The sequence below is a fragment of the Tamandua tetradactyla genome, chromosome 7, assembly GCF_023851605.1.
Source record: "Tamandua tetradactyla isolate mTamTet1 chromosome 7, mTamTet1.pri, whole genome shotgun sequence".
NCBI classification, from domain to species: domain Eukaryota; kingdom Metazoa; phylum Chordata; class Mammalia; order Pilosa; family Myrmecophagidae; genus Tamandua; species Tamandua tetradactyla.
The window spans coordinates 33163345-33189151 of NC_135333.1; the positions used below are offsets into that span (position 1 = coordinate 33163345).

At 46.6% G+C, this 25807-nt stretch overlaps 2 protein-coding genes across 21 annotated transcripts in view; one reads left to right on the forward strand and one right to left on the reverse strand.

The window, feature by feature from the left end:
• SGSM3 (small G protein signaling modulator 3) overlaps positions 1-22593 on the forward strand; it is a 67229-nt gene extending 44636 nt beyond the window's left edge. Inside the window, exons 2-22 of one of the 4 annotated variants that reach the window (XM_077168939.1) lie at positions 12013-12125; positions 12670-12755; positions 13519-13585; positions 15425-15645; positions 15729-15836; positions 16384-16527; positions 16765-16960; positions 17319-17464; positions 17853-18077; positions 18432-18486; positions 18641-18768; positions 18871-19026; positions 19290-19344; positions 19685-19734; positions 19908-20060; positions 20181-20251; positions 20364-20412; positions 20512-20597; positions 21508-21642; positions 21813-21873; positions 22094-22593. In XM_077168939.1, the coding sequence (XP_077025054.1) occupies positions 12119-12125; positions 12670-12755; positions 13519-13585; positions 15425-15645; positions 15729-15836; positions 16384-16527; positions 16765-16960; positions 17319-17464; positions 17853-18077; positions 18432-18486; positions 18641-18768; positions 18871-19026; positions 19290-19344; positions 19685-19734; positions 19908-20060; positions 20181-20251; positions 20364-20412; positions 20512-20597; positions 21508-21642; positions 21813-21873; positions 22094-22174 (2280 nt within the window). In that variant the 5' untranslated portion in view covers positions 12013-12118 and the 3' untranslated portion in view covers positions 22175-22593. The remainder of the gene's footprint in view (positions 1-12012; positions 12126-12669; positions 12756-13518; positions 13586-15424; positions 15646-15728; positions 15837-16383; positions 16528-16764; positions 16961-17318; positions 17465-17852; positions 18078-18431; positions 18487-18640; positions 18769-18870; positions 19027-19289; positions 19345-19684; positions 19735-19907; positions 20061-20180; positions 20252-20363; positions 20413-20511; positions 20598-21507; positions 21643-21812; positions 21874-22093) is intronic. The other 3 variants (XM_077168941.1, XM_077168940.1, XM_077168942.1) reach the window with 3 other exon arrangements.
• A 273-nt stretch (positions 22594-22866) lies between these two features.
• MRTFA (myocardin related transcription factor A) overlaps positions 22867-25807 on the reverse strand; it is a 347988-nt gene continuing 345047 nt past the window's right edge. For all 17 annotated transcript variants that reach the window (XM_077168932.1, XM_077168922.1, XM_077168921.1 and 14 more), the window contains one exon: positions 22867-24538. In XM_077168932.1, coding sequence (XP_077025047.1) covers positions 24027-24538 — 512 coding nt within the window. In that variant the 3' untranslated portion in view covers positions 22867-24026. The remainder of the gene's footprint in view (positions 24539-25807) is intronic.

Here is a 25807-nt window from a genome sequence, read left to right on the forward strand (position 1 = left end):
GACTGTGCAACAAGACTGGATACAAAAACTCAGAAATGGACAGCACAATACTACCTAACTGTAATGTAGTTATGTTAAAACACTGAATGAAGCTGCATGTGAGAATGATAGAGGGAGGAGGGCTGGGGACATAAATGAAATCAGAAAGAAAGATGTTAAAGATCGAGATGGTACAATCTAGGAATGCCTAGAGTGTATAATAATAGTGTAATGTATAATGTACAAATTTTAAAAATGTTTTTGCATGAGGAAGAACAAAGGAATGTCATTGTTGCAGGGTGCTGAAAATAGATGATAATTAATACTTTAAAATGTCACCTTATGTGTGAGACTAAAGCAAAAAATGTTTGTTACCAAATTTATATTTTGACTAGAGCATTTCCTAATATAACTCATGTAGATAGTTTGATTGAATGTCATAAGTATTTGGAATCTCAGGTAGGACATGAGATTTTGTTGGTTTGTCCAGAGTGATGCCCCAATGAATCCCAGAGTGATTTGATCAGTGACTGGAAAAGTATTTGCAAGCCCCGTTCAGGGAATGGTGAGAGCGGTGAGAAATTCAACTTCCCCAAGTTGAATTCTTGATATTCTCACAAGCAATGTGGACAACCAAAGCTATAGGCTGAGCCCCCAGTCTTGGGGTTTGTTCACATGAAACTTAACCCCACAAAGGATAGGTCAAGTCTACTTAAAATTTAGGCCTAAGAGTCACCCCCAAGAGAGCCTCTTTTGTTGCTCAGATGTGGCCTCTCTCTCTAGCCAACATGACTAGCAGTCTCACCACCCTCCCCCTCTCTGCATGGGACATGACTCCCAGGGGTGTGGACCTTCCTGGCAACGTGGGACAGAGATCCTGGAATGAGCTGAGACTCAGCATCAAGGGACTGAGAAAAACCCTAGAATGAGCTGAGAATTAACATCAAGGGACTGAGAGAACCTTCTCGACCAAAGAGGGAAGAGTGAAATGAGACTAAATGTCAATGGCTGAGAGATTCCAGGCAGAGTCTAGAGGTTATCCTGGAGGTTATTCTTATGCATTAAGTAGATATCACCTTGTTGTTCAAGATGTAGTGGAGAGCCTGGAGGGAACTGCCTGAAAATGTAGAGCTGTGTTCCAGTAGCCGTGTTTCTTAATGATGATTGAACAATGATATAGCTTTCACAATGAGATTCTGTGAATGTGAAAACCTTGTGTCTGATGCTACTGTTATCTACTATATCAGCAGAAGAGTAGAACATATGGAATAAAAATAAATAATAGGGGGAACAAATATTAAATTTAGTTTGAAATTCTAGTGGTAAATGAAAGCGAGGGGTAAGGGGTATGGTATGTATAATCTTTTTTTTCTCTATTATCGTTTTATGTCTTTTTCTGTTGTCTTTTTATTTCTTTTTCTAAATCGATGCAAATGTTCTAAGAAATGATGAATATGCAACTATGTGATGATATTAAGAATTACTGATTGTATATGTAGAATGGAATGATATCTTAATGTTTTGTTTGTTAATTTTTTTAATTCATAAAAAAGTTTTAAAAAAAAACAAAAAATATATCCAGAATCTACCATTTCTCACTTTTACCACTGTACACCACTGTAGTGAAGCTAACATTATTTCTCACCTTGACTAATGCAAAAGCCTTTTGCCTACTTCCCTTCTTGGTCCCCTTCTGCCAGGCATTCTTTTCCAGACAGCAGCCAGAGAGATCTTTAAAACCTTATCAGATTAGCTTTCATCTCTGCTTAGAACCTTATGGTAATTTCCCAACTCAGGATAAAATCCATAGTCCCTACTGTGTAATAAGGCTCTCCATTACCTGGCCCCCAGCTGCTTTTCCAGTTTTATTTCCTTCCAATCATTGCCCATTAGCCCCCACCCTGACTCTGCCCCAGCCATACTGGCCTCCTTGCTGCTTCTTGAACCTGTAAAGAATATTCCTGACTTAAAAACTTCACACTTTTTGAACCTTCTTTCTAGAGTACTTTTCCCTCAGAAGCCATGTGATCTGATCCCTCACTTCCCTTTGGCCCTTGCTCACATGTCACCTTTTCCCCAAAGAGGTTTTCCTGACCCTTTAACAGAGTCTCTCTCTTCTGATACTCTCTATACCTTTACCTTGTTTTATTTTTCTCATAGTACTATACTTACTACATCTTGACATACACCTTGTTTTTTGGTAAAGTTTTTTTTGCCTTTTTTTAATTTACTTTTTATTGTGAAAAATAGCATATATACAAAAAAGCAATAAATTTCAATGCACACCAGAACAGTTAGTTGTAGAACAGATTTCACAATTTGGTTTGGGCTACAGTTCCACAATTTTAGGTTTTTCCTTCTAGCTGCTCCAAGACACAGGAGAACAAAAGAAATATCAATATAATGATTCATTCGTTAATGAGTATGATTATCTTCTCTGTTATAACTCCACCTTCTCCTTTGATCTTTCTCCCAATCTTTAGGGTATTTGGGCTATGCCTGTTTTAACTTTTTCATTTAGAAAGGACTTTGATAATATTGGATGGGGGATGGAAGTATTTGATGTTTTGAAGAAGCTGGCCTCTTTCGTAGAAGTTATCTGGCCTAAGAAGCCATCTGGAGGTTGTGGGTCTCTGGGAAGTACTCATAGTGCATGGCTCCTTTGTAGAATCTCAAATAAAGCCCTAGGTGTTCTTTAGGGTTGTCAGGAATGGTTTTGTTTGAGGTTTGACAAACCATAATAAATAGCAGTATCTAGCTGAAGCTTGCGTAAGAGTAACCTTCAGAGTAGCCTCTCAACTCTATTTGAACTCTCTCAGCCATTGATGCATTATTTGTTTCAATTCTTTTCCCCCTTTTCGTCAGGAAGGTATTGTCAATCCCAGGGTGCCAGGACCAGGCTCATGCCTGGCAGTCATATCCCATGTTGCCAGAGACTTTCACCCCTGGATGTCATGTCCTATGTAGGGGAGAGGGTAATGATTTAATTTGTAAAGTTGGCCTTAGAGAGAGAAAGGTCACATCTGAGCAACAAAAGAAGCCCTCTGGAAGTAACTCTTAGGCATAACTATAGGTAGGCTTAGCTTCTCCACTACATAAATAAACTTCACAAGAGCAAGCTTCAGGATCAAGGGCTTAACATGAGATTTTGTTGGTTTGTACAGAGTGATCTCCCGATGAATCCCAGAGTGATTTGATCAGTGACTGGAAAAGTATTTGCAAGCCCCCTTCGGGGAATGGTGAGAGTGGGGAGAAATTCAACTTCCCCAAGTTGAATTCTTGATATTCTCACAAGCAGTGTGGACAACCAAAGCTATAGGCTGAGCCCCCAGTCTTGGGGTTTGTTCACATGAAACTTAACCCCACAAAGGATAGGTCAAGTCTACTTAAAATTTAGGCCTAAGAGTCACCCCCAAGAGAGCCTCTTTTGTTGCTCAGATGTGGCCTCTCTCTCCAGCCAATAGATGAGCAGTCTCACCACCCTCCCCCTCTCTGCGTGGGACATGACTCCCAGGGGTGTGGACCTTCCTGGCAATGTGGGACAGAGATCCTGGAATGAGCTGAGACTCAGCATCAAAGGACTGAGAAAAACCCTAGAATGAGCTGAGAATTAACATCAAGAGACTGAGAGAATCTTCTCGACCAAAAGGGGGAAGAGTAAAATGAAGCAAAGTGTCAATGGCTGAGAGATTCCAGGCAGAGTCGAGAGGTTATCCTGGAGGTTATTCTTATGCATTAAGTAGATATCACCTTGTTGTTCAAGATGTAGTGGAGAGGCTGGAGGGAATTGCCTGAAAATGTAGTGCTGTGTTCCAGTAGCCATGTTTCTTGATGATGATTGAACAATGATATAGCTTTCACAATGAGACTCTGTGAATGTGAAAACCTTGTGTCTGATGCTTCTTTTAGCTACTATATCAACAGAAGAGTAGAACATATGGAATAAAAATAAATAATAGGGGAAACAAATGTTAAAATAAATTCAGTTTGAAATAGTGGTAAATGAAAGCGAGGGGTAAGGCGTATGGTACATATAGTTTTTTTTTTCTCTATTATCATTTTATTTCTTTTTCCGTTGTCTTTTTATTTCTTCTTCTAAACTGATGCAAATGTACTAAGAAATGATGAATATGCAACTATGTGATGATATTAAGAATTACTGATTATATATGTAGAATGGAATGATTTCTAAATGTTTTGTTTGTTAATTTTTTTTAATTAATAAAAAAAAAGATCAAGGACTTAGTCTATTGACTTGGACTTCTTATTGTTTAAGGCAGTATCAGGGGTTTCTCTGGTGGTGAAGTTTAATAATTCCATATTTTTTCTCCCATCCCTCAAGAGACTTTGCCAATACTTTTTTTTTTTAAACATGGGCAGGCACTGGGAACCAAACCCGGGTCTCTAGCATGGCAGGTGAAAACTCTGCCATTGAGCCACAATGGCCTGCTGCCAATCCTTTTTAATTGTCTGCTCAACATACTCTGGGATGTATCTGGGTGTTACATTAAGCCAACTAGAATTGCAAGCCCTCAGTTCCATTCTGGGCTCCATGTGTTTGGGTTGTTTAAATGATCTATCCAGACAGGTGGTTTTAGTTTGTAAAAGCTGCTGGAATGCAGTACACCTGAAATAGAATGGCTTTTAAAGGGGGGAGTTTATTAAGTTTAAGTTTACAGTTCTAAGGCCATGGAAATGTCCAAATTACAGCAAGGCTATAGAAACATCCAAAGTAAGGCATCAGGGAAAGATACCTTGGTTCAAGAAGACCAATAATGTTCAGGGTTTCTCTCTCAGCTGGTAAGGCACATGGAGACATCTGCTAGCTTTCTCTCCAGGCTTTTTCAATGGCTTCCCTGGGACTATGTCCATTCTGTTGGCTCTATCAGTTCTGATAGCTCTAAAGGTCTTCCCAAAATGGTTCTCTTTTTTATTTTTTTGACAGAATTTTTTTTCATTTATTTAGGTAACTGGAAACATGTTTATATTTAATAAATCCATATCAAGAGATCAAAGAATGATCCTTGATCTTTCCTTTTCATTTTTAAAAACAGCTTTATTGAGATCAATTTTCATAACATAATGTTCACCAACTTAAAAGGGACATTTCTATTCTTATCAGTTTATTTGTGGATTTTTGCAACTTTCATATTTTCAGAACTTTTTTTTAATTTTGTATTATCAAACCAAAACAACATACAAACATGAACATTGTTTACATATAAACAGTCTGTGTATGGTGTACAATTAGTGGCTCACAATATCATCACATAGTAGTATAGTCATCACCATGACCATAGTGAAAATGAGTAGTATATTCATTTTTTCTAACGTTTGCATCACTCCAGAAAAAGAAAAAAACTCACACATATGGTTCTCTCTTAAAAGGCCCAGTAAGCAGTCTACCTTGTAAGGGTGGAGACACATCTCCGTGGAAACCATCCAATCAGAGGTTATCACCCGCAATTGGGTGGGTCACATTTCCATGAAACAATAAAAAAGATCCTACCCAGTAGTACTGGATGAGGATTAAAGAACATGGCTTTTCTGGAGTACATAATCACTTCAAACTGGCACACAGGTTAAGTTAGACTATATGCTGCAGGGAATTTAGGTTTGGACAAAATAAACCTCTCTTTCTTTGGTCTTATACAGAGACAGGCTCCACCCTGTATTCTGATTTACCTTCGGCCCAACCCAATCTACTTCATTCTTATTTCTCATTGAAGCCTGGCTTGCTCTCTTTTTCAGTTTCTTTAATAGTTGTATGTGGCAATGCTGACTTTCAGACCTGTAGAACTCCTACGCTGAGTCCTAGGTATCGTACACATTCCCTGAGTTCCAGGGAAATAGAAGGTTAGACATATATAGTACAGCCTCTCAAAATCTAGAAATAACAATTACAGCTCCAGACCAAATGTAACTGCTGTAAGTGCTAGGCTCCAATTTGACCATACAATATTTGCTCTTTTGTTTGTGATTTATTTTGTGTCACAGATGTCCCACAGGTTCATTCACAATATTGCATGCATCATGACTTCATTCCTGTTCATACACCTATTTTTGTATTTATTGTCTGATTCCTGTTATAATGTAACAGCCAGGATTTTTTTTTTCTGTTTCACTGTTGCATCCCTGGCAGTTTGAACTGTGCCTGGCTCCCAGTGTTCAGTAATTATGTTGAATGAATGAATGAATGGGAAGTAGTAGCCTGAGGTCAAGGAAAGAAGTACTCCTTGACTGTTTTCTTACCAGGCTCCTTGAGTCCTCCCCCACCAGTCACAGCTCATTTATTCCACTACAAGCAATTCCTGCTTTCTTCACTCTCACTCTGCCAGTTCAGAAGAAACAACCAAATCACTAACTCTAGGGTCCTTGGCGATGAGAAGAAATCTTTTCTCATGATCTCAACTGGTATGAATTAAGTTGAATCATGGAATTGTTGTTGTAGGTTGTAATGGATGAATATTAGCAATTTCATATGGTTCAACATAACAGCTTTTAGTATATCTCAATGTAGGGGGTCCAGATATTAACAGTAACTTTCTAGAAATTAGTAGAACTGCTACTAAAGTTCGGATAATTATACTGAGTTCTTCCTTTATTGTCAGATAGTATGCATTATTTCATTTAATCCTCATAACCATTGACGATGTAGGTATTGTTTTTCATATTTTATGGATAAGAAACTGAGGTTCAAAGAAGTTAAGTAAAATTGTCCAATGTTATGACAAGCGGGGACTGACATAGCTGAGATTTGAATCCAGAACTGTCTACCTTGAGATGTCTTCACATCTAACCACTGTGTTGTCCCCCATTTTCCTTAAGGATGAGCCCTGAAGTCTGGTCTCTCCTGAGGCTGATGGGGATGACACACAGTCATTCAGCTGCAGTGATATGCCCTCCCAGGAGTCCAGGCCAGTGGCTGGCAAAGCAGAGCACTGGGTTATTACAGTTAGTCCGTATGATTGAGGCATGATAATATTTGTCTTTTTGTTCCTAACATTTCATTCAACATACAGTCCTTAAGGTTCATTCATTTACAGTGTGACTGTGTGATTTTGAAAACATTGTGTCTGATGCTCCTTTTATCCAGGGTATGGACTGATGGGTAAAAAAATAAATAATGGTGGTGGGGGGGACAAAGGGTAAAATAAATTGGGTAGATGGAAATACTAGTGGTCAGTGAGAGGGAGGGGTAAAGTGTATGGTGTATTGTATGAATTTTTTTTTTCTTTTTATATCTTTTTCTGGAGTGATGCAAATGTTCTAAAAAATGATCATGATGATGACTACGCAACTATGTGATGATATTGTGAGCAATTGATTGTACACCATGGATGGAATGTATGTTTGCCAAGATTTCTCAATAAAAATATTTAGAAAAGAAAAATAACCTATTCATATCTTTAGCCCACTTTATAATTGGGTTGTTTGTTCTTTTGTTGTTGTGTTTTATGATTTCTTTATGTATACAAGATATCAAACTTTTATCCGACATGTGATTCCCAAATATTTTCTCCCTTTGAATTGGCTGCCTCTTCCCCTTTTTGCTAAAGTCTTTTGAGGCATAGAAGCATTTGATTTTGAGGGGTTCCCATTTATCTATTTTTTCTTTTGTTGCTTGTGCTTTGGGTGTAAAGTTTAGGAAGCTACTTACTGTTACTAGGTCTTAAAGATATTTCCTTACATTTTCTTCTAGGATTATGTACTGGTTCTTATATTTCCGTGTTTGATCTGCTTTGAGTTAATTTTTGCATAGGGTATAAGGTAAGGGTCCTCTTTCATTCTTTTGAGTATTGATATCCAGTTCTCCCATGCCCATTCATTGGAAAGACTATTTTGTCTCAGTTCAAGTGGATTTGGGGAGCCTTGTTGAAGATCAGTTGACCATAGAGTTAGGGGTCTAACCGTAGATTTGGTGGCCTCCAATTGTTTTTTTAATCTCTTCTGTTGTGCCTTTCTTCCCATAAGTTCTGCGATTTGATTTATCAAACTTTTGAGTTCTTCTTTATGCTTGCCCAGTGTCCTCTCTATATCCTTCCTCACCTTATTGATTTGATTTTTGATGAGATGTTGCATGTCTGTTCAAATATCCTGAATTGGTTGTTTCAACTCCTGCATCTCCTTTGAAATATGCATTTGTTCCTTTGACTGGGCCATATCTTCAATTTTCCTAATATGACTTCTTATTTTCTACTGGTCTCTAGGCATTTGATTTCCTTAATTAGTTTATTCTGGAGATTTTTTTTCACTTTTTTTTACCTAGGATTTTCTTGCTGGATAGCTTTTTTTTTTAACCTAAGTTTTTCTTGCTGGACAGCTTTATTCCCTATCTGTTCTTTGACATTAGTTCAACTTATTCTAGACCTTCTGAATAGGTTCTGTTTAACTGATCAGAATTTTTCAGTTCTTGTTTTTTGTTTCTTGTCCTGCCTATGTGGAGCCTTTTTTTTTTTTTTGATGAGGGTATCTTCAGATTTTATAGACCACAGTCAGATTTTCCAGACCAGACAGGCCTACGTCTCAGGAGGAGAGAGTAGCCAGCATCAGTTTTCCCTGAGTATGAGACCCAGCAGGTTGTCAGACTATCCTATGAAGCCTCTAGACTCTGTGCTTTTCCTGTCCTGCCCAGCATGTGGCTCTTGTCCACCCCTGGCTTCACATCAGTGTAAAGTGATGTGGTGTCTTTAATTTCAGCAGACTCTCCCTGCTGGGGGTGTGGTTGAGACAGAGGCTGCAGTAGCAGGCAGGCTTTAATTGCTTCTATTTTCTAGCCCCTGGGGCCTGAATTCCCTGAAGGAGGACCTCCTCTTGAGCTGGGGCCCACCACCCCCCTTTCTTTTGGGGGGAAAGATGTACCATATAGGGGATTACCCCTTTCATTTGGCTAGTTACTTTGTCTCTTAGACATACCTTAGTTCTGCCCTTGCCTGGGCCAATGCTGGAGCCTAAGGGTGTTTGCAGTTCTATGTAATGCACTGTTAAGAGATTTTTTTTTTAATGTTGAGATTAAAAAAAAAAAAGCTAAAAAGCCTTTTCAAAGCGGACCCCTGCTCCCAAGGTCCACCAATCAAGACCTTGAGTTGGTATGTGGCTCTATGTAAATCCAGGCTACATGTGCCCCCACTTCTTGTGGTCTAGCCCTTTTCCAGTATTTTAAGCTGTCCAACTCAAAAAGCCTCTGGTTTTTTTTTGTTTTGTTTTCCATCAGCCCCGCCCAATCTCTGCATGGCAAAATCTCCTGGTTCCTTTAGTTCTTATCCTGGGTTTACTGTGCTTGGGGCCTGTTTTCAGTAGTTAGAATTTGATAATTAATTCCACAATTGGAGCTTGGTTGAGCTAAGCCCTTGCTACTAGTAAAGTCTGTTTCCTTTCCTCTCGAGCAACCAGCCTGCTATGCCTGTGGGGGTGGGACGCCAGCCTCCATAGCTTGGGGAACTTACAGTTCTGTGTGGGGTCTCAGCCGTTCCACCTATTCCAGACTAGTATATGCTGTGTGTCCAAATGTTCCTCCAGCATTTGTTCCATACAGTTCCTGGGTATATTTACTATTTGCTCTGGAGGATATACCTCACTACGCTGCCCCCCCTTTTTTTTTTAAAGCTGTTTACTTGTTTAATATTTAATTTTAAATCATATTAAACATTCACATACTTTCAAGTACTAAATCATTCTAGAATTCCTTGTCCCATTTCTTTTTCCCAAGGAAAACACTTTTCATCATTTCCTCCTCCTTTTTAATTTAATTTTTTTCCCAGAGAACTGCCACACATATTTCAGCTCCTGTAGTCTTGCCCTCTTTGCTTGAGTCCTGGGATCTCCACATTTGTTTCGTATTTGTATGGGTGAAGACTTCCTTAAGTTTAGGAATTTGATGCCAAATATTGGTCATAGTTTTCATTCCTTTTGTATTATTTTCTCATGAGTGTTCCTAGTTAACCTTTGTTTTTTTCTTTGCCTTAACTTTTGTTTCTCATAGTTTCTTATTTTAGATCTTGTATTGTCTCTTTTAAAAAATATTTTATTCCTGTAAAATATATATAAGATTTTCCATTTTAACCAATTTTGAGTATACAGTTAAGTGGCATTAATAGCTTGTGCAATTATCACCATCTATTTCCAAACCTTATGTCCATTTAGCAATAACTATGCACCTCCTCACCCCCTGTTCCCCAACCCACCTTGTTACCTCTAATCTGCATTTGGTTACTATGAATTTGCCTATTCTAGTTATTTCTTATGAACGGAATTATACAGTATTTGTCCTTTTGTGTCTGGGTTATTTCACTCAGCCTAATGATTTCCAGGCTCATCAATACTGAAGCATATATGAGAACTTTATTTCTTTTTAGGACTGAATAATATTCCATTACACATATGTACGACACTTTGTTTATCCGTTCATCTGTTGAGGGACGCTTGAGTTGTTTCCACCTTTTGGCTATTGTGAGTACTATTCCTGTGAGCATCTGTGTACAAATTTTTGTGTGAACATGTGTTTTCCCATCACTTCACTTTCACTTTCACATATGTGTGTGTGTGTGTGTGTGTGTATGTGTGAGTAAAATTGCTGAGTCATATGGTGACTCTATGTTTATATTTTTGAGGACCTGCCATATTGTTTTCCACAGTGATTATACCATTTTATATACCCACTAGCAATGTATAAGGGCTCCTGTTTCAGTTTGCTTATGCTGCTGGAATGTAATATTCCAGAAATGGATTGGCTTTTACAAAGGGGATTATTTATTTGGTCACAGATTTACAGTTCTAAGGCCATGAAAATGTCCAAATTAAGGCATCAACAAGAGGATACCTTCACTCAAGAAAGGCTGATCACGTCCAGAGTTTCTCTGTCACATGGGAAGGCACGTGGTGACATCTACTGTCCTCCTGCCTTGGCTTGTGGTTTTAAGCGGCTCTCTCGCATTCTGGCATCTCCTGGGGCATTTCGTTCTGCATCTTCAAATGTCTGTGTGTGTGTCAGCTCTGAGTTCTCTCATAAAGGGCTCTAGGAAAGGATTACGACCCACCTTGAATGGGTGGGGTCACAACTCATGGAAAACAACCTAAACAAGAGGTCCCACCCAGCTGTGGGTCTATCCTCACAAGATGGGATTAAAATACCTGGCTTTTCTGGGGTACATTACAGCTTCAAACCAGTATAGCTCCAATTTCTCAACTTCCTCACCAATACTCGTTATTGTCTGTGTTTTTTTTTTTTTTTAATATATATCATTCTAATGGATGTGAAGTAATATCTCTTGGTGGTTTTGATTTGCATATCCCTGGTGGCTAATGATGTTGAACATCTTTTCATGGGCTTATTGGCCATTTTTCTCTCTTCTTTGGAGAAATGTCTATTTAAATCTTTCGCCCATTTTTTAACTGAGTTTTTTGTGTATTGTTGTTTTTATTGTTGTCTTTCTTTTTTAAGAGGACAAAAAGGGGGAAAGCAAAGGTTTAAACAGTAACAGGAGAGATGTAAGTTAGATTGTAGTTTCTAACTTAGGTTCCCAGGTGGTAGAGCAGTCTGCTTGAGTGGCATTATTGAAGGAGTAAGTGGGAAATGTCAGTGGCAGTGTAAAGGAAGGTATTACTCAAGAAGCTGAGCCATGTTCTGAAGGCTTCCTGAAAGATTCTGGCTCAGGGAAATGAGATTTGGGGGATGACTTTTTGTTTATTTTTTAAAGAAACATTTTCCTGAGCCTGGGTCATCAGGAATTCTCTCTTTCCTTAATAAAATTGGACTGTGCAGGGCATTCCCCTTTGATTCACAAATCTGTAGAAAACATTAGTTTTGTAGTTTCTTCAGAATGTATCCTCTCTGAGAAATGTTCATTGTGACTGAACATTCTTTTAAGTGTGACTTTTCTCTGCCTTTGTGGAACAGTGGCCAGGGCTTCCCTCAGCACTGTTTCTGAGTCAGAAATCCAAATGCCTGGGGGGTAAGAGTCACAGTGGAGTTGGTAGAACGACTTCCAGGAGAGAGATGTTTTAGAATGACTTATCCCTTTGCTCTCCTAACAGGACAGATGTTTCCGGACCTGATGAAGCCCGAGGAGCCTTCCAGCTTTAAATACTAGGATAGTAAAGCTTCCAAGTCTGCAGACCACTTGCATTGTCTCTCAGCACAATGTCAGGTAGAGATAGGGGCTGGGATTCTTTGAAAGTAGGGTGTGAAGCTCTCCAGAGGCTGTGGGTGAGGAGGGGGACAGGGTGGTGCTTACCCAGGAGACCAGCCAGGTTGGATGGAGCCTGGCTTATTTGCTTGTCACATACCTCTGTTAGTCATATAGATTATCCAGATAAGAAAGGAGGAGAAAGGGGAAGAAACCTAACTTGGCTGCTTGGGAAACATTACTAAAACTTCCTTCTCAGCTCTCCAGTTCTCCTGAATCTCTGTCCTCTTCCCTCCTTCCAGCCTACAAATCCTCACTCTTAGGTAGAAGAAAAAGCATGAAGATGAAATTTGGTTATGTTTTATAACATGCTATTTTTTTCTTTTCCTTTCCCTAGAAATGTGTGCATTTCTAGGTGGTCCCTTCCATTCTCCCCTTCTGCCCACCCAGCCCGCTTTGGATGGCCCAGTCCCTTTAATGCTGAAACTCTTGGTGGGGAGAGTTTTGAATTTTACCTCTTTGTGCTGTTGATTGTTCTCTAGTTCCTGGTCCTCTTTGATTTTAGGAAACCACATTCCTTCTGCTGGAGGCCCCTTCTCAGCCCTGACTCCGAGCATATGGCCCCGGGAGATCCTGGCCAAGTGCACACAGGTATAGCAGAAGGCCCAGCCAGCGCCATCCTGCTGTGCTCCCCCCCCTGTAGTGATGAAGGGAACCCAGCCCAAAGCTGCAGGTTTCCTGGGAGCAGGTAGCATAGTCCAGAGATAGTGTCTTAGATCTGACTCCATGAACTAGAGCTGTTAGGCTGAAGGGAAAATATTATGGTGGTCCGAAATCCCTCTCAGAGGTACTTCTTTCTTGACAGTAGTGCCATCCCAACCACCCAGAGATGGCAAAGGTGGCTGGCCTTACTGTCCCAGGACTCTACCACTGCAACCTTTATTAACCCCCTGATTTATATTTAAAAAATCAGTTGAAGGGGACTTTAGCCTTATTTTCATTTTTAAAAGGAGAATGTAATCACATCAGATCCTTATAATTAAAATTTATTTTAGAATTTTATTGAGAAAAATAAATTATTCTAAAAACTATTTGATATAATCACTGCTCAGCTCCTCTCATCTATTTAACGCCTATTTTTATGTGTTCCCCACATTCAAGCACTGTGCCATGCTCAGCATCATGACATATTTATCTTGATTTTATTATCTTTGACTTGAGAAGAATGAGGAAAGTAATAGGAGAGTTCAGAGGAGAAAGTGATCCCATAGTGTTGAGAAGGCTTTGTGGAAGGGTACCCTTTGGTTCAGCAGGTAGAAATGTGGGTAGTGTGTTCCAGACCTATGCTGGGTGCAGCCTCACCATGGGCCCAGATGGGGAATAGACGATTCTGTTTTCCTAATCCTGGTTCTAGAGGGAAGAAGCAGAGATGCAGCTGGAATTCTGCTACGATGAGTTTGGTTTCCGCGTGGATAGGGAAGGTAAGATTGGAGCCTCTTACGTGTGAGCCTGCCCATCCCCTTTGGAGAGAGCTCCGGCTCCAGTGTGTGGTGCCTGATGCCTGCGTAACACAGTTTGTGGCCTCCGAGCTCTGAGGTTTCAACTGTTCCAGAATTCAGGACAGGGAACGTCTAAAGGCAAGACTATTACAAGTATATGAAGATCTTTGTTTTGTTTTTTGAGTTACATTTTATTGATGTTCACCTGATGATAAAATAATGATGTTCATTGTAGAGTTGTTGAAACATACAGAAAAGTATAACGATCAAAACAAAATTGGCCCATAATCCCATAGCCTGGAGATAACTGCTGACTTTTTAGTATATCCTTTCGTGGCTTTGTATGTGTTTATATACTTTTAATAACTAAGATTATATTGTCTGCATGTTTTTATTCTGCTCTTGTATCATTTAGCATTATACTATGAGCATTTTCTCATGTCAGTTAAGACTTCTTTAAAAGCATAATTTTCAATAGCTGCATAATACCCCATTAAAATAGATGTATCATGTTTTTATAACAGTTCTTCCGTAAGTGTAACTTTTTTGGCCATTTCCATTGCTTTCTACTATAAATAGAGGTATTGGCTCCCAGGTGGACTATTGGGAAAGCCATCTGCCCAGAACCCAGGATAATCTGTCCAAGGATATAACCATGCTTAGAACATTTTCATTGGCTGAAATTGGCATCTTCAGGTCACTCATATTTCTAGTTCTGACATAAAATTTCCTTGTTTTTCTTGCTTGCAGGCAAATACTTGGAGGTTAAAATCTGTGGCTGAGAGAGATACAGGAAATTTCTAATGTGGTAGAAATATTCTATATCTTGATGGGACAGTGGTTATGCATTTGTATACTTATTGATTCTCATTGAAGTGTACCCTTAAAGTTTGTGCATTTACTATATGCTAGTTCATTGAAGTTGGTATATTAAACACGAGGGCTGAAGACTTGGCTTTAGAATGAGTGAGGATGAGTTTCTGGGACTTCTGCACCCCGGGATTGCCGTGGGGCCACAAGAATATCTTGTCCTCGTTCACTCAACGTCAATCAAGAGGGCCACGTGGAGCTCCTCTTCCAGTGGGGAGGGGGCAGGCAGGAAATGGACAAGCAATATATGCTGTTAGGGGCAAGAAGAGTTACGAGAAAAATTAAGGGGAAATTAAGCGGGGAGGTGGAATTTTATATAAGGTAGTCAAGGAAGGCTTCTCTGAGGAGATGTTTGAACTGATACTGAGAAGGAAGCGAGGGAAGGAACATGTCTGTGGGATACGGGGAAGAGCAAGGACAGTGTCATTGGAGTGGAGGAGTCAAGAGAAAAAAGTAATAGAGATGGGCCAGGGAGAACAGCCTTTAAGGAGACAGGGGTGAAAAGAGGGAGGCCCAGGAGAAGGCCATTGCAGTCTTTCAGATGAGAGATAGTTTCTCAGTCTAGAGTAGAAATGAGAGATGGTAAGAGGTGACCACATTCTATCAGCCAGCAGCATCTGCTGATGGATTAGATGTGGGATGTATAAGGTAAAGAGGAGTCAAAGATGATTCCACAATTTAGGCCTCAGCATTTGGAGAAAGGAGATGTGCTGTTTCTGGAAAGCGGAACACTGCAATAGGAACCAGGTTTGGGGAGAAAATGAAGAGTTGAGTTTTACACTGTTAGATGGGCCACTGCAGCTCTCAAGTAAGCTGTTGGGAATTGAGTCTGATTTTAGGAAAAAGATCTGGGCTGTAGATATAAGTTTTAAGTCCCTTTTTAGAACAGACACGTTGCTGTTATAAAAAAAATAACAAATGAGAACATTTTCCTTCCTCTTCTGTTCCTAGCTTTCCCAGCAGGTGGGGCTGAGCCCAGTTCCAGTAAGCTGCCGAGCCTGGCTCTAGTGGATGATCCTCAGCAGAGACTGAAGTGGCAAGCCCACCTAGAGTTCACCCATAACCACGATGTGGGTGACCTCACCTGGGACAAGATTGCCGTCTCCCTGCCCCGTTCAGAAAAGCTCCGCTCCCTGGTGCTGGCTGGTATCCCACATAGCATGAGGCCACAGGTGAGGCGGCCAGTGGGACCCTGGGAGGGCAGACGGGATGTCATGGCGAGAGAGCAAGTGTCCCTGCTGGCTCCCTCCCACAGCTGTGGATGCGGCTCTCTGGGGCCCTGCAGAAGAAGAGGAATTCTGAGCTGTCCTACCGAGAAATTGTGAAGAACAGCTCCAATGATGAGACCATTACTGCCAAGCAGGTGAGGTTGGGGGTGCCCAGGCGGGAAGCCAGTGTGGGCCTGCTCTTGGGCTCCTGCCTCTCTTCGGCAGAGGTGGCCCTGAGCAACCCTTTCACCCCCACATCTCAGTCCCTCCTGGGTGCTCTGGAAGAATTGTGTAAAAGGCCACAGTGCTGTGAAAAGATGTGGAAGAGACAGGTGTTCTCAAACCTTGGGAGGCATTGGGGTCATTGGAGAGGATTTAAAATAGAAAAATCTTCCAGGCCTCATTCTCAAGATTCTCATTCAGTTGGTCTGGCGTGAGGTCCAGAAGTCTGTATTTTTTTCACAAGTTCCCCAGGTAAATCTGTTATCACCAGCTATACCCTAGCTGGGGGCTAATCCCAAAGGAGGATTTCTATAAGAAATCTCCATTTCTGGGAACGAAGCCTGCCTGAGGTGTGCCCACAGCAGTCTTCCAGCCTGCCTTTAGAGTGACTCAGGGTGTCAGCCGGGTCCAGAGGGGTGAGTATCTGTTCCTCAGACTCTTCAGCCGGGGATCACAGGGTCTTGTGGTGCTGGCTGGCAGATTGAGAAAGACCTGCTCCGCACCCTGCCCGGCAACGCCTGCTTTGCCAGTGCGGGCAGTATTGGAGTGCCCCGCCTGCGCAGGACTCTCCGCGCCCTGGCCTGGCTCTACCCGGAGATTGGCTACTGCCAGGGCACAGGCATGGTGAGTGCAGCCCCAGAGAGGACGGGGTCAGGGGTGGAAGTCCCCAAGGAAAGAAAGCCTGGGCCGAATGGGACTGGAAATCCAGCCAGGGCCCCTCTCACCCCTCCTGGAGGCAGGCCTGCTTTGACAATTTGTTCTCTTAGGCTGTCTTTTCTGAGTGGTCTTCCGAGGGGGGGGTGCTTTTTCTAGTTCACATGAAGACATGGTTAGAGGCCCCCTGTTTCCTGCCTTGGCCAGGTGGCCGCCTGCCTCCTGCTGTTCTTGGAGGAGGAGGATGCCTTCTGGATGATGTGTGCCATTGTTGAGGACCTGCTGCCTGCCTCCTACTTCAGCACCACCCTGCTGGGTGTCCAGACAGACCAGCGGGTCCTGCGCCACCTTATCGTCCAGTACCTGCCTCGGTTGGACAAGCTGCTCCAGGAGCATGACATCGGTAGGGGCCTGGCCCCCACTTTCTTCTCTGGAGTTATAGAGGCTTGAGACTCTGGTTGGATTCTAAAGACCTGGGGCCTCGGAACACATCCAGCAGTGAAAGGGGCAACTTGCTATCTTAGGAGGAAGAGAGGACATTCATTTGACTAAGGGCCACGTCATAGGCCCATGTGCATGCCCATGCAGAATGCACAATTTCTTTGTTGCATTTGGTTCTCTGATGTTCCCTGATGCCCTTATCTCTTCTGCTTGTTCCACTTGAGCAGACAAGGCCACTGGCTGCCTTTCAGGTGATATACCTGGGGGATGCCAGGCCGTCCCTGGCCCCAGCCACAGTAGCACCATCTGTATGTCTACAGAGCTGTCCCTGATCACACTGCATTGGTTCCTTACGGCTTTCGCCAGTGTGGTGCACATCAGGCTCCTGCTGCGCATCTGGGACCTGTTTTTCTACGAGGGCTCTCTGGTGCTGTTCCAGACCACGTTGGGCATGCTGCGCCTCAAGGTGCACACGGCAGCCTCCCACTGCTCCATCCCTGCAGCTTCCAAGGCTGTGGAACAGGAGCTCTGTGTGTCCAAGACACTGTCCCGGTGTGTCCCCTCTGGGCATGGAACCCTGGCGGCTAGGGGGTGGGGTGGGGGTGGTTTGCAGAGGACATTCTCCCTCCTCCTTCCACCTCTGCGTTAGTCCAGGCCTCCTCCCCAGGGTCCCCTGCATGGCGGGGGTGGGGGGATCCCCCTGGACCAGGGACTCCTTGTGCTCGGCTTGATTACCCGGGGAAGTAAGTTGCACTGTCCCTGTGCCCTCAGTGGCAGTGCTCAAGTGTCCAAGGATGGTGAAGGGGTCAACAAGTCACAGTCTCTCTCCCCCATCCTTGCCTTGCCTGGCTTAGGAGGAGGAGCTGATCCAGTCAGAGAACTCAGCCTCCATCTTCAACACACTGTCAGATATACCATCGCAGATGGAGGACGCGGAGCTGCTATTGGGGGAGGCTGTGCGGCTGGCCGGCTCCCTCACTGATGTGGCTGTGGAGACCCAGCGCCGCAAGCACCTAGCCTACCTCCTTGCAGACCAAGGCCAGCTCCTGGGGCCCAGCACCACCAGCGGCCTCTCTCAGGTGGATGCATGAGGGGGGCTTGAGAAGGCCCAAAGTGAGAGGCTGCAGGGGACAGATGGGCTTTTTCCTGTGCCACCAGCCCTCTGCCTCAAACAGATCACAGCTAAGGAGTCAGCCTACCCTCCATGGGCTAGGCACACTTCACGGCTCTTCAGGCCTCAGCTGGGGAGTGGGACAGATCCAGTTTTGAACCAACCCAACTTTCTGACCCTCAGGCCCTACCTCACAGGCTGAGTCACATGAGGCAGCATGAGTGCGGAGCCGACCTGGGGCTTGCAGACTCCAACTCAGCTTCCTCCTGTGGTTGCTGGGATCAGGCACCTGGGGCTCCTGCTGACCTCTTCCTGCCCGTAGGTTGTTCGACGCAGGACCCAGAGGAGGAAGTCCGGCCTCAGCTCCCTGCTCTTTGGTGAGGATTTGGTTGCAGGGCACTGGGGGCACAGATGTCCTTCCTTCTCACAGGATCCAACATCAACCTCTTAGTTCTGTTGGGGAGTGTGGGTGAGCAGAGGAGGGAGGGGCTTCAGGCAAGAGTGGTTGCTACAGCTCTGCTGGCCTCGTAGGGGTAGATGACCTGGAGGTGCTCAAGGCCAAGAACATCAAGCAGACAGAACTGGTGGCCGACCTCCGGGAAGCCATCTTGCGTGTGGCACACCACTTCCAGTGCACTGACCCCAAAAACTGTGGTGTGGTGAGTCACAGGTGTCCTGGGGTCCCTGTACTTTGTACATGCCAGGCTTCCCCATCCCAGCCCCACTCAACGGTGCTGAGGCTCCTCTGACCACTCTGGTAGGAGCTGACCCCAGACTACAGCATGGAGAGCCACCAGCGAGACCACGAGAACTATGTGGCATGCTCACGCAGCCACCGGCGCCGGGCCAAGGCATTGCTGGACTTTGAGCGACATGATGACGATGAGCTGGGCTTCCGCAAGAATGACATCATCACGGTTTGTGGGGATGACGCACAGTCACAGCTCCAGGGCTGTGGTCACTCAGAGGCAGACACAGAGCCTGGCAGCTCGGCTTAGCCTCCTGCTTCCCTGAGGCAGGAGAGGATACTTAATTCCCAGCCCCTGCCCAGAGCATCTGCTTCTGAAAAATGGGGGGATCTCAGCCTGGCTCAGTTGCTGAGGACAAAGGTGTATGAGAAGTGTTGGTCCAGGGAAACCATGGCAGCAGCCTTGTTACTGCCCTCTGCCCTTTTCTGCAGGTCATTTCTCAGAAGGATGAGCACTGCTGGGTGGGAGAGCTCAATGGCCTGAGAGGTGAGGCCTTCTCCTGGTCTGCATGGTAGGGTAGGGGACCTGAGCAGAAAAGACTTGGGTGCCTTGAGGATGGAGAGAGATGCAGCCTTGGCATCAATCCTGGCCTTTCTGCCTCTTCCCTTGCCTTGGCTAGTGGCCCCAGGCCCCTCACCCTCAGGACCTTTCCTACTAATCTGCCCAGAGAAGGAGCCTGTCCCACCACAGCCCACCAGCCTGTGACCTGCACAAAGCCCAAGCAAGTCCTCTGCTCCTCACCCCTGAAGCTGCAGGCAGGGCTGGGGGGAGCATCAGACAGGACTGTTGCACCAGCCACCCTCACAGGACCCTGCTTCTCCCACAGGCTGGTTTCCAGCCAAGTTTGTGGAAGTCTTGGATGAGCGGAGTAAAGAGGTAAGGGAGTGGGCAAGGCAGGCTGTTCTGGAGAATTTGCCCTATGCCCTCCTCATCAGGGCCTGTGTCCTGAGTGGATCCTGGCTTGTGGTAGTAGCTACAAGGTCGTGGGAAGGTGAGCTGGCTGCACGGGTCTGGTTGGAGCTTCTCAGACCATTCCCTGTCACCACCAGTACTCCATTGCGGGGGATGACTCTGTGACTGAGGGTGTCACGGACCTCGTGCGTGGGACCCTCTGCCCAGCCCTTAAGGCCCTGTTTGAACACGGACTGAAGAAGCCATCCTTGCTGGGGGGTGCCTGCCACCCCTGGCTGTTTATTGAGGAGGTAGGTCAGGGCTGGGACCCTTGTCCTCCATTGTCCCTTCTTCCCGGGCCTTGCAGACCTGCCCAAATCATGTGGCTCTGACTCAGTACCCACCCTGTCCCCAACACCGTCTCCCTACAGGCCGCCAGCCGGGAGGTTGAAAGAGACTTTGACTCAGTATATTCCCGCCTGGTCCTCTGTAAGACTTACAGGTAACCCGGGTGCCCTGGTGTTCCCTTGGCAGAGTTTGCTTGCCTTGGGGAGGGAACGGGCAGAGTCCAACCCAGGAAAGCAGCTGAAGCTTTGGTTTCCCCTGACCCCCAGATTGGATGAAGATGGTAAAGTCCTGACCCCAGAAGAACTGCTGTACCGGGTAAGTGGAGGCAATGGGCAGGACCTGCTTGGCCAGACCCTAGAGGCTTCTGGATTGGCAGGTGGAGGCACCTGAGTGATAGTCTCTGCCCCTCCCCAGGCTGTGCAGTCCGTGAATGTGACCCATGATGCAGCGCACGCACAGATGGATGTCAAGCTCCGCTCCCTTATCTGCGTGGGGCTCAAGTGAGTGTCTGCACCCTGGGTGCCAAGCCCAGTTGGTGGGGGCAGAAGGCACAGAGGATGCCCCTCAGGCTGGAAGGAAGGCTGCCTTCTGGGGGTCGTCCAATCTTCAGGGCTTAAGATTTCAATGGACAAAGCCCAAGAGGTGGCCAGAGCATTCCAACTGATGCCCAAAGAGGCACCCGCATAGCCTTTCCTCCAGGGCAAGACCAGGCCAGGTTTGGAGCCAGGGGAAGGTGCTCACGGGCAACTGTGAAGGGCATTTTAACAAGAGGACCAATGAAGGTGCTAAAAAGATAGGTGGCTGTGGCTGGCAACACTGAGGGAGCAGTGGGGACCTGCTGGGGTGGTGACAGGGTATGCAGGGGGACAGAGGATCCCAATGAGAACAGCTCGGGATACAGCAAGTAGGCCATCGGGGCAAGTGTGAGTGTCCATCCTGACTGAGAGGCACCCTGGGGAAGAGGCTGGCAGAGACAGGTACACAGACCAGGGAGGCCAGGACAGACCTAGGCCAGGACAGGGTGGAGGGCCCTGCGTCTCTAGGAGGCAGCAGTGGCCTTGGAAAGCATCATGTTTGGGAAGCAAAGAGGATAGAGCTCTAACAGGACTGAGACCCTCGGGCAACCAAGAGGACAGTGGGGAGGTTCAAAAGATCCAGGAGGGGTGTGGGAGCCATGGGAGATGGGGACCCTGGTGAGGTTGAGGGCGGGCATGTGGGTGGACACCCACCTGTGTGGTCCTCAGGCCCAAAGGAACAGTGGAGGGTCTTAAGAACCCTGGTCCTGCTCGAGCCAGGCCTTGTCTCTCGCGTGGAGGATGGTCAGGGAGTGGCTGAGGGGTGGGTTAGAGGTGTCAGCTGTGGACAGGTGGAGTAGGGCCCAGAGCCGTCCCTGCACCCTGCTCCTCCCAGCCCTGTCCTCAGTGAGCAGGTCCTGCACCTGTGGCTGGAGGTGCTGTGCTCCAGCCTGCCGACTGTGGAGAAGTGGTACCAGCCCTGGTCCTTCCTGCGCAGCCCTGGTTGGGTTCAGATCAAGTGTGAGCTCCGGTGAGAGCCTTTACACTGGGAGCAGTGGCCCATTCCCTGTGTCTTTAGCAACCCCATCCCACCCTACCCCACCTCCCCCTCCAGCCCTAGGGTCAGGGAAGTAGAGGGCGGGCAGGCAAGCCCCCCTGAAGGATGAGTGAAAACTTCACCTCCACCTTCCTCACTTCCAGAGTCCTCTGCTGCTTTGCCTTCAGCCTCTCCCAAGATTGGGAACTTCCTGCCAAGAGAGAGGTGAGTGTTTCTGTCACCTGCCTCCCCAAGGGAGTGGCAGTTGCCAGGCTGGGCTGGGTGTCTGTGCTGGCCAACCACCCAGGACAGTTTCCAGAGTTGGCCAAGACGGCCCAGGTAAGAACTGCTCTGGCCCTTGCTACCTTGGGCTCCCTTGCCATGCTTGCCCCTGGCTCCCTCCTTGGCCAAGGCCCGTGATAGTGAGGAGCTGTCCTATGCACAGGAGCAGAAGCAGCCCCTGAAGGAGGGTGTTCAGGACATGCTGGTGAAGCACCACCTTTTCAGCTGGGACATAGACGGGTGATAAGCTTCTTCCAGTGGCCCCCCGTGGTACCCAGGCCTCCCCCACCCCATCGGCTACCAAGGCAGGTCCCTGCAAGCAACAAGAGACACACTGTTCCAGCTGGTCACAGGCTTGTTCACCTCAAACTGTGGGGTCAAGGGAAGGAGACCCTGGGGAGCCCTGGACAGTGTTTGATTGGGAGATGCTCCCCTTTCCCCTGGGCACTGGAGAATAGTTGATGGGGGGCCATGGAGAGAAACAGAAGTTGGGGGTACCCAACTGACCTGTTCTCCTGAGTGCCTGGAGCCCCAACTACACTGTACCAACCAAAAACCTTGTGAAGAGCTACGTTGATTTTTGCTCAGGAATGGGGTGGGAAGTTAATGGAGGATATAGGCTCCTTGGCTTCTTTGGTTTGTAAATAAACTTTCAGAAAGCTGCTCCTGTCTTCTGTTAGCTCCAAGGCTGCGGAGCTTCTTGAATTGTCTAGAACTCATAGGCTCACCCTGAGCCTCAAGTTCTGCACCACTGTCCCCTCCCTTCCCCAGGGATGCCTGCCTGGATGTTTTCTGTGAACAGCATCAGTGGGGAGCTTGTAAGGGCAAGAGGAAGTGGAGTGCATGCCATGTCGGCCAGGTGCTAAGACTGATGAAAGGGCCCACCCACACTGCCCACTTCCTCTCATGGATTGACCAAGAAGGACTGAAACTAGCTGGTGTTTTTTTTTTATTTTAAAAACTTCACACAGCTTCCCCACCTCTGTCCCAGCCCTTGTTTGGCTGACTATCCTTAATCCCATCACTAAATCTCCTAGGTGTGACTGTGACAAGCCAGAGGGTGAGGCTGGCAGCCCCAGGACAGGAGGCAGCTAGAGCCTTTGTCTATCTCTCAGATCCCCAACCCCACAGCTCAGGGCCACTGGCCTATTGCTGGCTGCAGTGAGGCGACAGGATGGGAGGGGTGGTGAGCTTGTGGCAGGAACAGGGTCAGGAAGCACCTCTGCCCTTGTGGCACTGATAAGGAGCCAGGAAGCAGGACAGATGGGGTACAGGTCAAGGGAGTCTCCATGTCACGCACACGTGATGGGTGGGGCTGGAGAGCTGCGCAATGACTGGGCCCGGGCCCCATGGCTGGGACACCTGAATGCACTCCTCTGCGTCAAGGTGTGTCCAGGCCCTTCTGTGTGTGCAGAGTAGGGTGGGAAGGCGCTGGCATCTACCTTCCACCCTTCAAATACTATGTGTGTGTGTTTGTGTGTGTGTATATATATATATATGTATGTTGATACATAATATAGAAGTATGTACACCTGTACAGAAACTTTTTGCCATCAACCACTAAATGGTTATTACACTACACCAAGACAATAAAATGCCAGGAAGTCTGTGACCTTGGGGTTGACATGCCTTTTCTACAGAGACAGGGGAAAGGGAAAGGTACAAGTCCAGGTGAGTTTCTTCTCAAGGAAGGGGAGGAAGAGAAGGAAGGAAATAAACCCCTCTACCCACCTCAGCCCTGGGCCTCCTCTTCCTTAGCCAAACTGCAGCCAGAAGGTGGCATCTCAGACCTCACAAAAGGAGATCAGATTGAAATGTCTCCGTCCAGGGCCTTCCAACCCCGGGGGCAGGGCCCAGAACTGCTCCTTGAGGCGTCTCTCTACCTGTGTGACCTGAGCCAGGTGTAGGGACCCATCTGTTCCAGCCACCACTACCACCCCTATCACCCCGGGAAAAGGAAAAAGCAAGGACTGTGATTGTCAAGATTCACAGCCCCGTGGAGAGGCTGAATGAGGCAGAAGCCAGGCCAGCTACAGTTCCACAGCACCCCAACTTCTGGGCCTCCATTCACATCCCCCAGCTCTGAAGCTAGAGAGCTACAAGCAGGAGTCCCAGTGGAGCTGCAAGTCGTGGCCATCAAGGAAGTCTGTGGAGAAGAGGCTGGTGGCTGTGGCACTGAGAGGGGCCAGACTCAGCACCAGGCCACCTGACGATAGCTCCAGCCAGTCCATATTGTCCAGGTGGCCGTCAGCCAGGTCCAGTCCCATGCTGTTGCTGGGCTCCGGAGCAAAGTGCAATTCCGAGGTGTCCATGGGCGATGGGGGGTGGTCCAAGATGGCAGAGCTGCTCAGCATCTGGCTATGGAGGTCGTCGATGAGGGAAAGAGGCTCCGGACCCTCGTGCCCGCTGGTCAGCAGAGGCAGCCCCGTGCTGCTCTCCAGGAAGTCCTCCAGGCGCCCGGGTAGGGAAGGCGAGCCTGATGGAGGGGGGACAACCTGGGGGAGCTCTGTGGAGGATGAGGGCTGTGCAGCCAGGGGGGACCTGCAGGCTGCTGTAGGGGAGGTCTTCTCTTTCCCTGGCGAGGACTCCTTGAAGTCTGCTGAGATTTCTGCCCATCAGGAAAGTGAATGGGTGTCAGAAACTGGGCCCAGAGCTACCTGGCTTCCTGCCCCTCTAGGTCCTGGCCTCCCTTCTCTATCTACTCCCACCTCGGCTGGACATGCCTTTTCTACGGAGACCGCTGTCATCCAGGTGGCTGGCCAGGGAAGCCAGCCCGCCTGCCTGCCCTGGTGACAACCACATCCCTGCCAGCTCTCTGGGGCAAGCAGCAACGTAATTCCCTTTCTTTGCCATCCTTCCTTTAAATGCTGCAGCCTAAAGGTCCTCGCTCCCCCTTCTCACGACAAGCTTTGTTGCTCCCACAGTTCCAAGTACCATTTGGACACTAACTCCCAAAGCTCTAGTCCGCCTGAGACCCCCTGCCTTGTAGAAGCGCCCCACTCAGGGACAGGCCCAGCCATTCAGGTCCTACAAGTCATTGGATAAGAATTACTGACCTTAACAGTAACAAGTTAGAGTTTTGTTTTGTTTTTTCTATTAAGATAAAATCCACAAATTTAAGCTCTTCAAGGTGCCTCACATGCACTATCTTATTAAACCCTTAGGAGAGCCCCTGAGGGTCACACTGCTAATGAGCCCTTAACTGTCTCATCCTCACTGGCACCACAGGTGGGGCCAGCCCAAACGAGAATATGGTTTCCCTCTGACCTGCTCTTCCTGCTGTTCCCCAGAGGCCTCTGGCTCCCATCTGGCTGCAGAAGCAGGAGACCAGCTGTCTTTCCCAACTCCTTTATGACAACTGATCAGCAGGCCTCGCTGATCTCTCCCTGAAGCCTCAAGTCCGTCCATGTTTTTCCCCCATCATCTCCCCTGAGTTTAAGCTGCCACTTGGCTACAGTATCACAACAGCCACCCAATTTTCCACCTCACATCATGCTGCCTTCTCCCCCAATCTCTTCCCCCCAGCAGGCTCTGATCATTAATAAAGGCTGCCCACTGCTGTCCTCTTGCGAGCGAGTCCAGCCGCCACTCAGGCACAGTAAGGCTGCCAACTCATGCCAGCACTGGGGCTTCTTTTGATTCCTCAAATGTCCTGTCCATCTATCTGCCCCACGCCTCACCAGAATGTTGCTTCTGCCCAGACAGAACATTCCGAATCCCTTTCTTGACTGAATGCATTCACTGCTCGAGAACTTTCTTTCCTCCTACAGACCTGTCCTTAACACCCAAATCCAGAAGAGGTCCCATCCTATGAGAACCTGTGGCCCATTTTATTTCCTTTATCATAATAACTAATGCATCAAAAATATTTATTAAA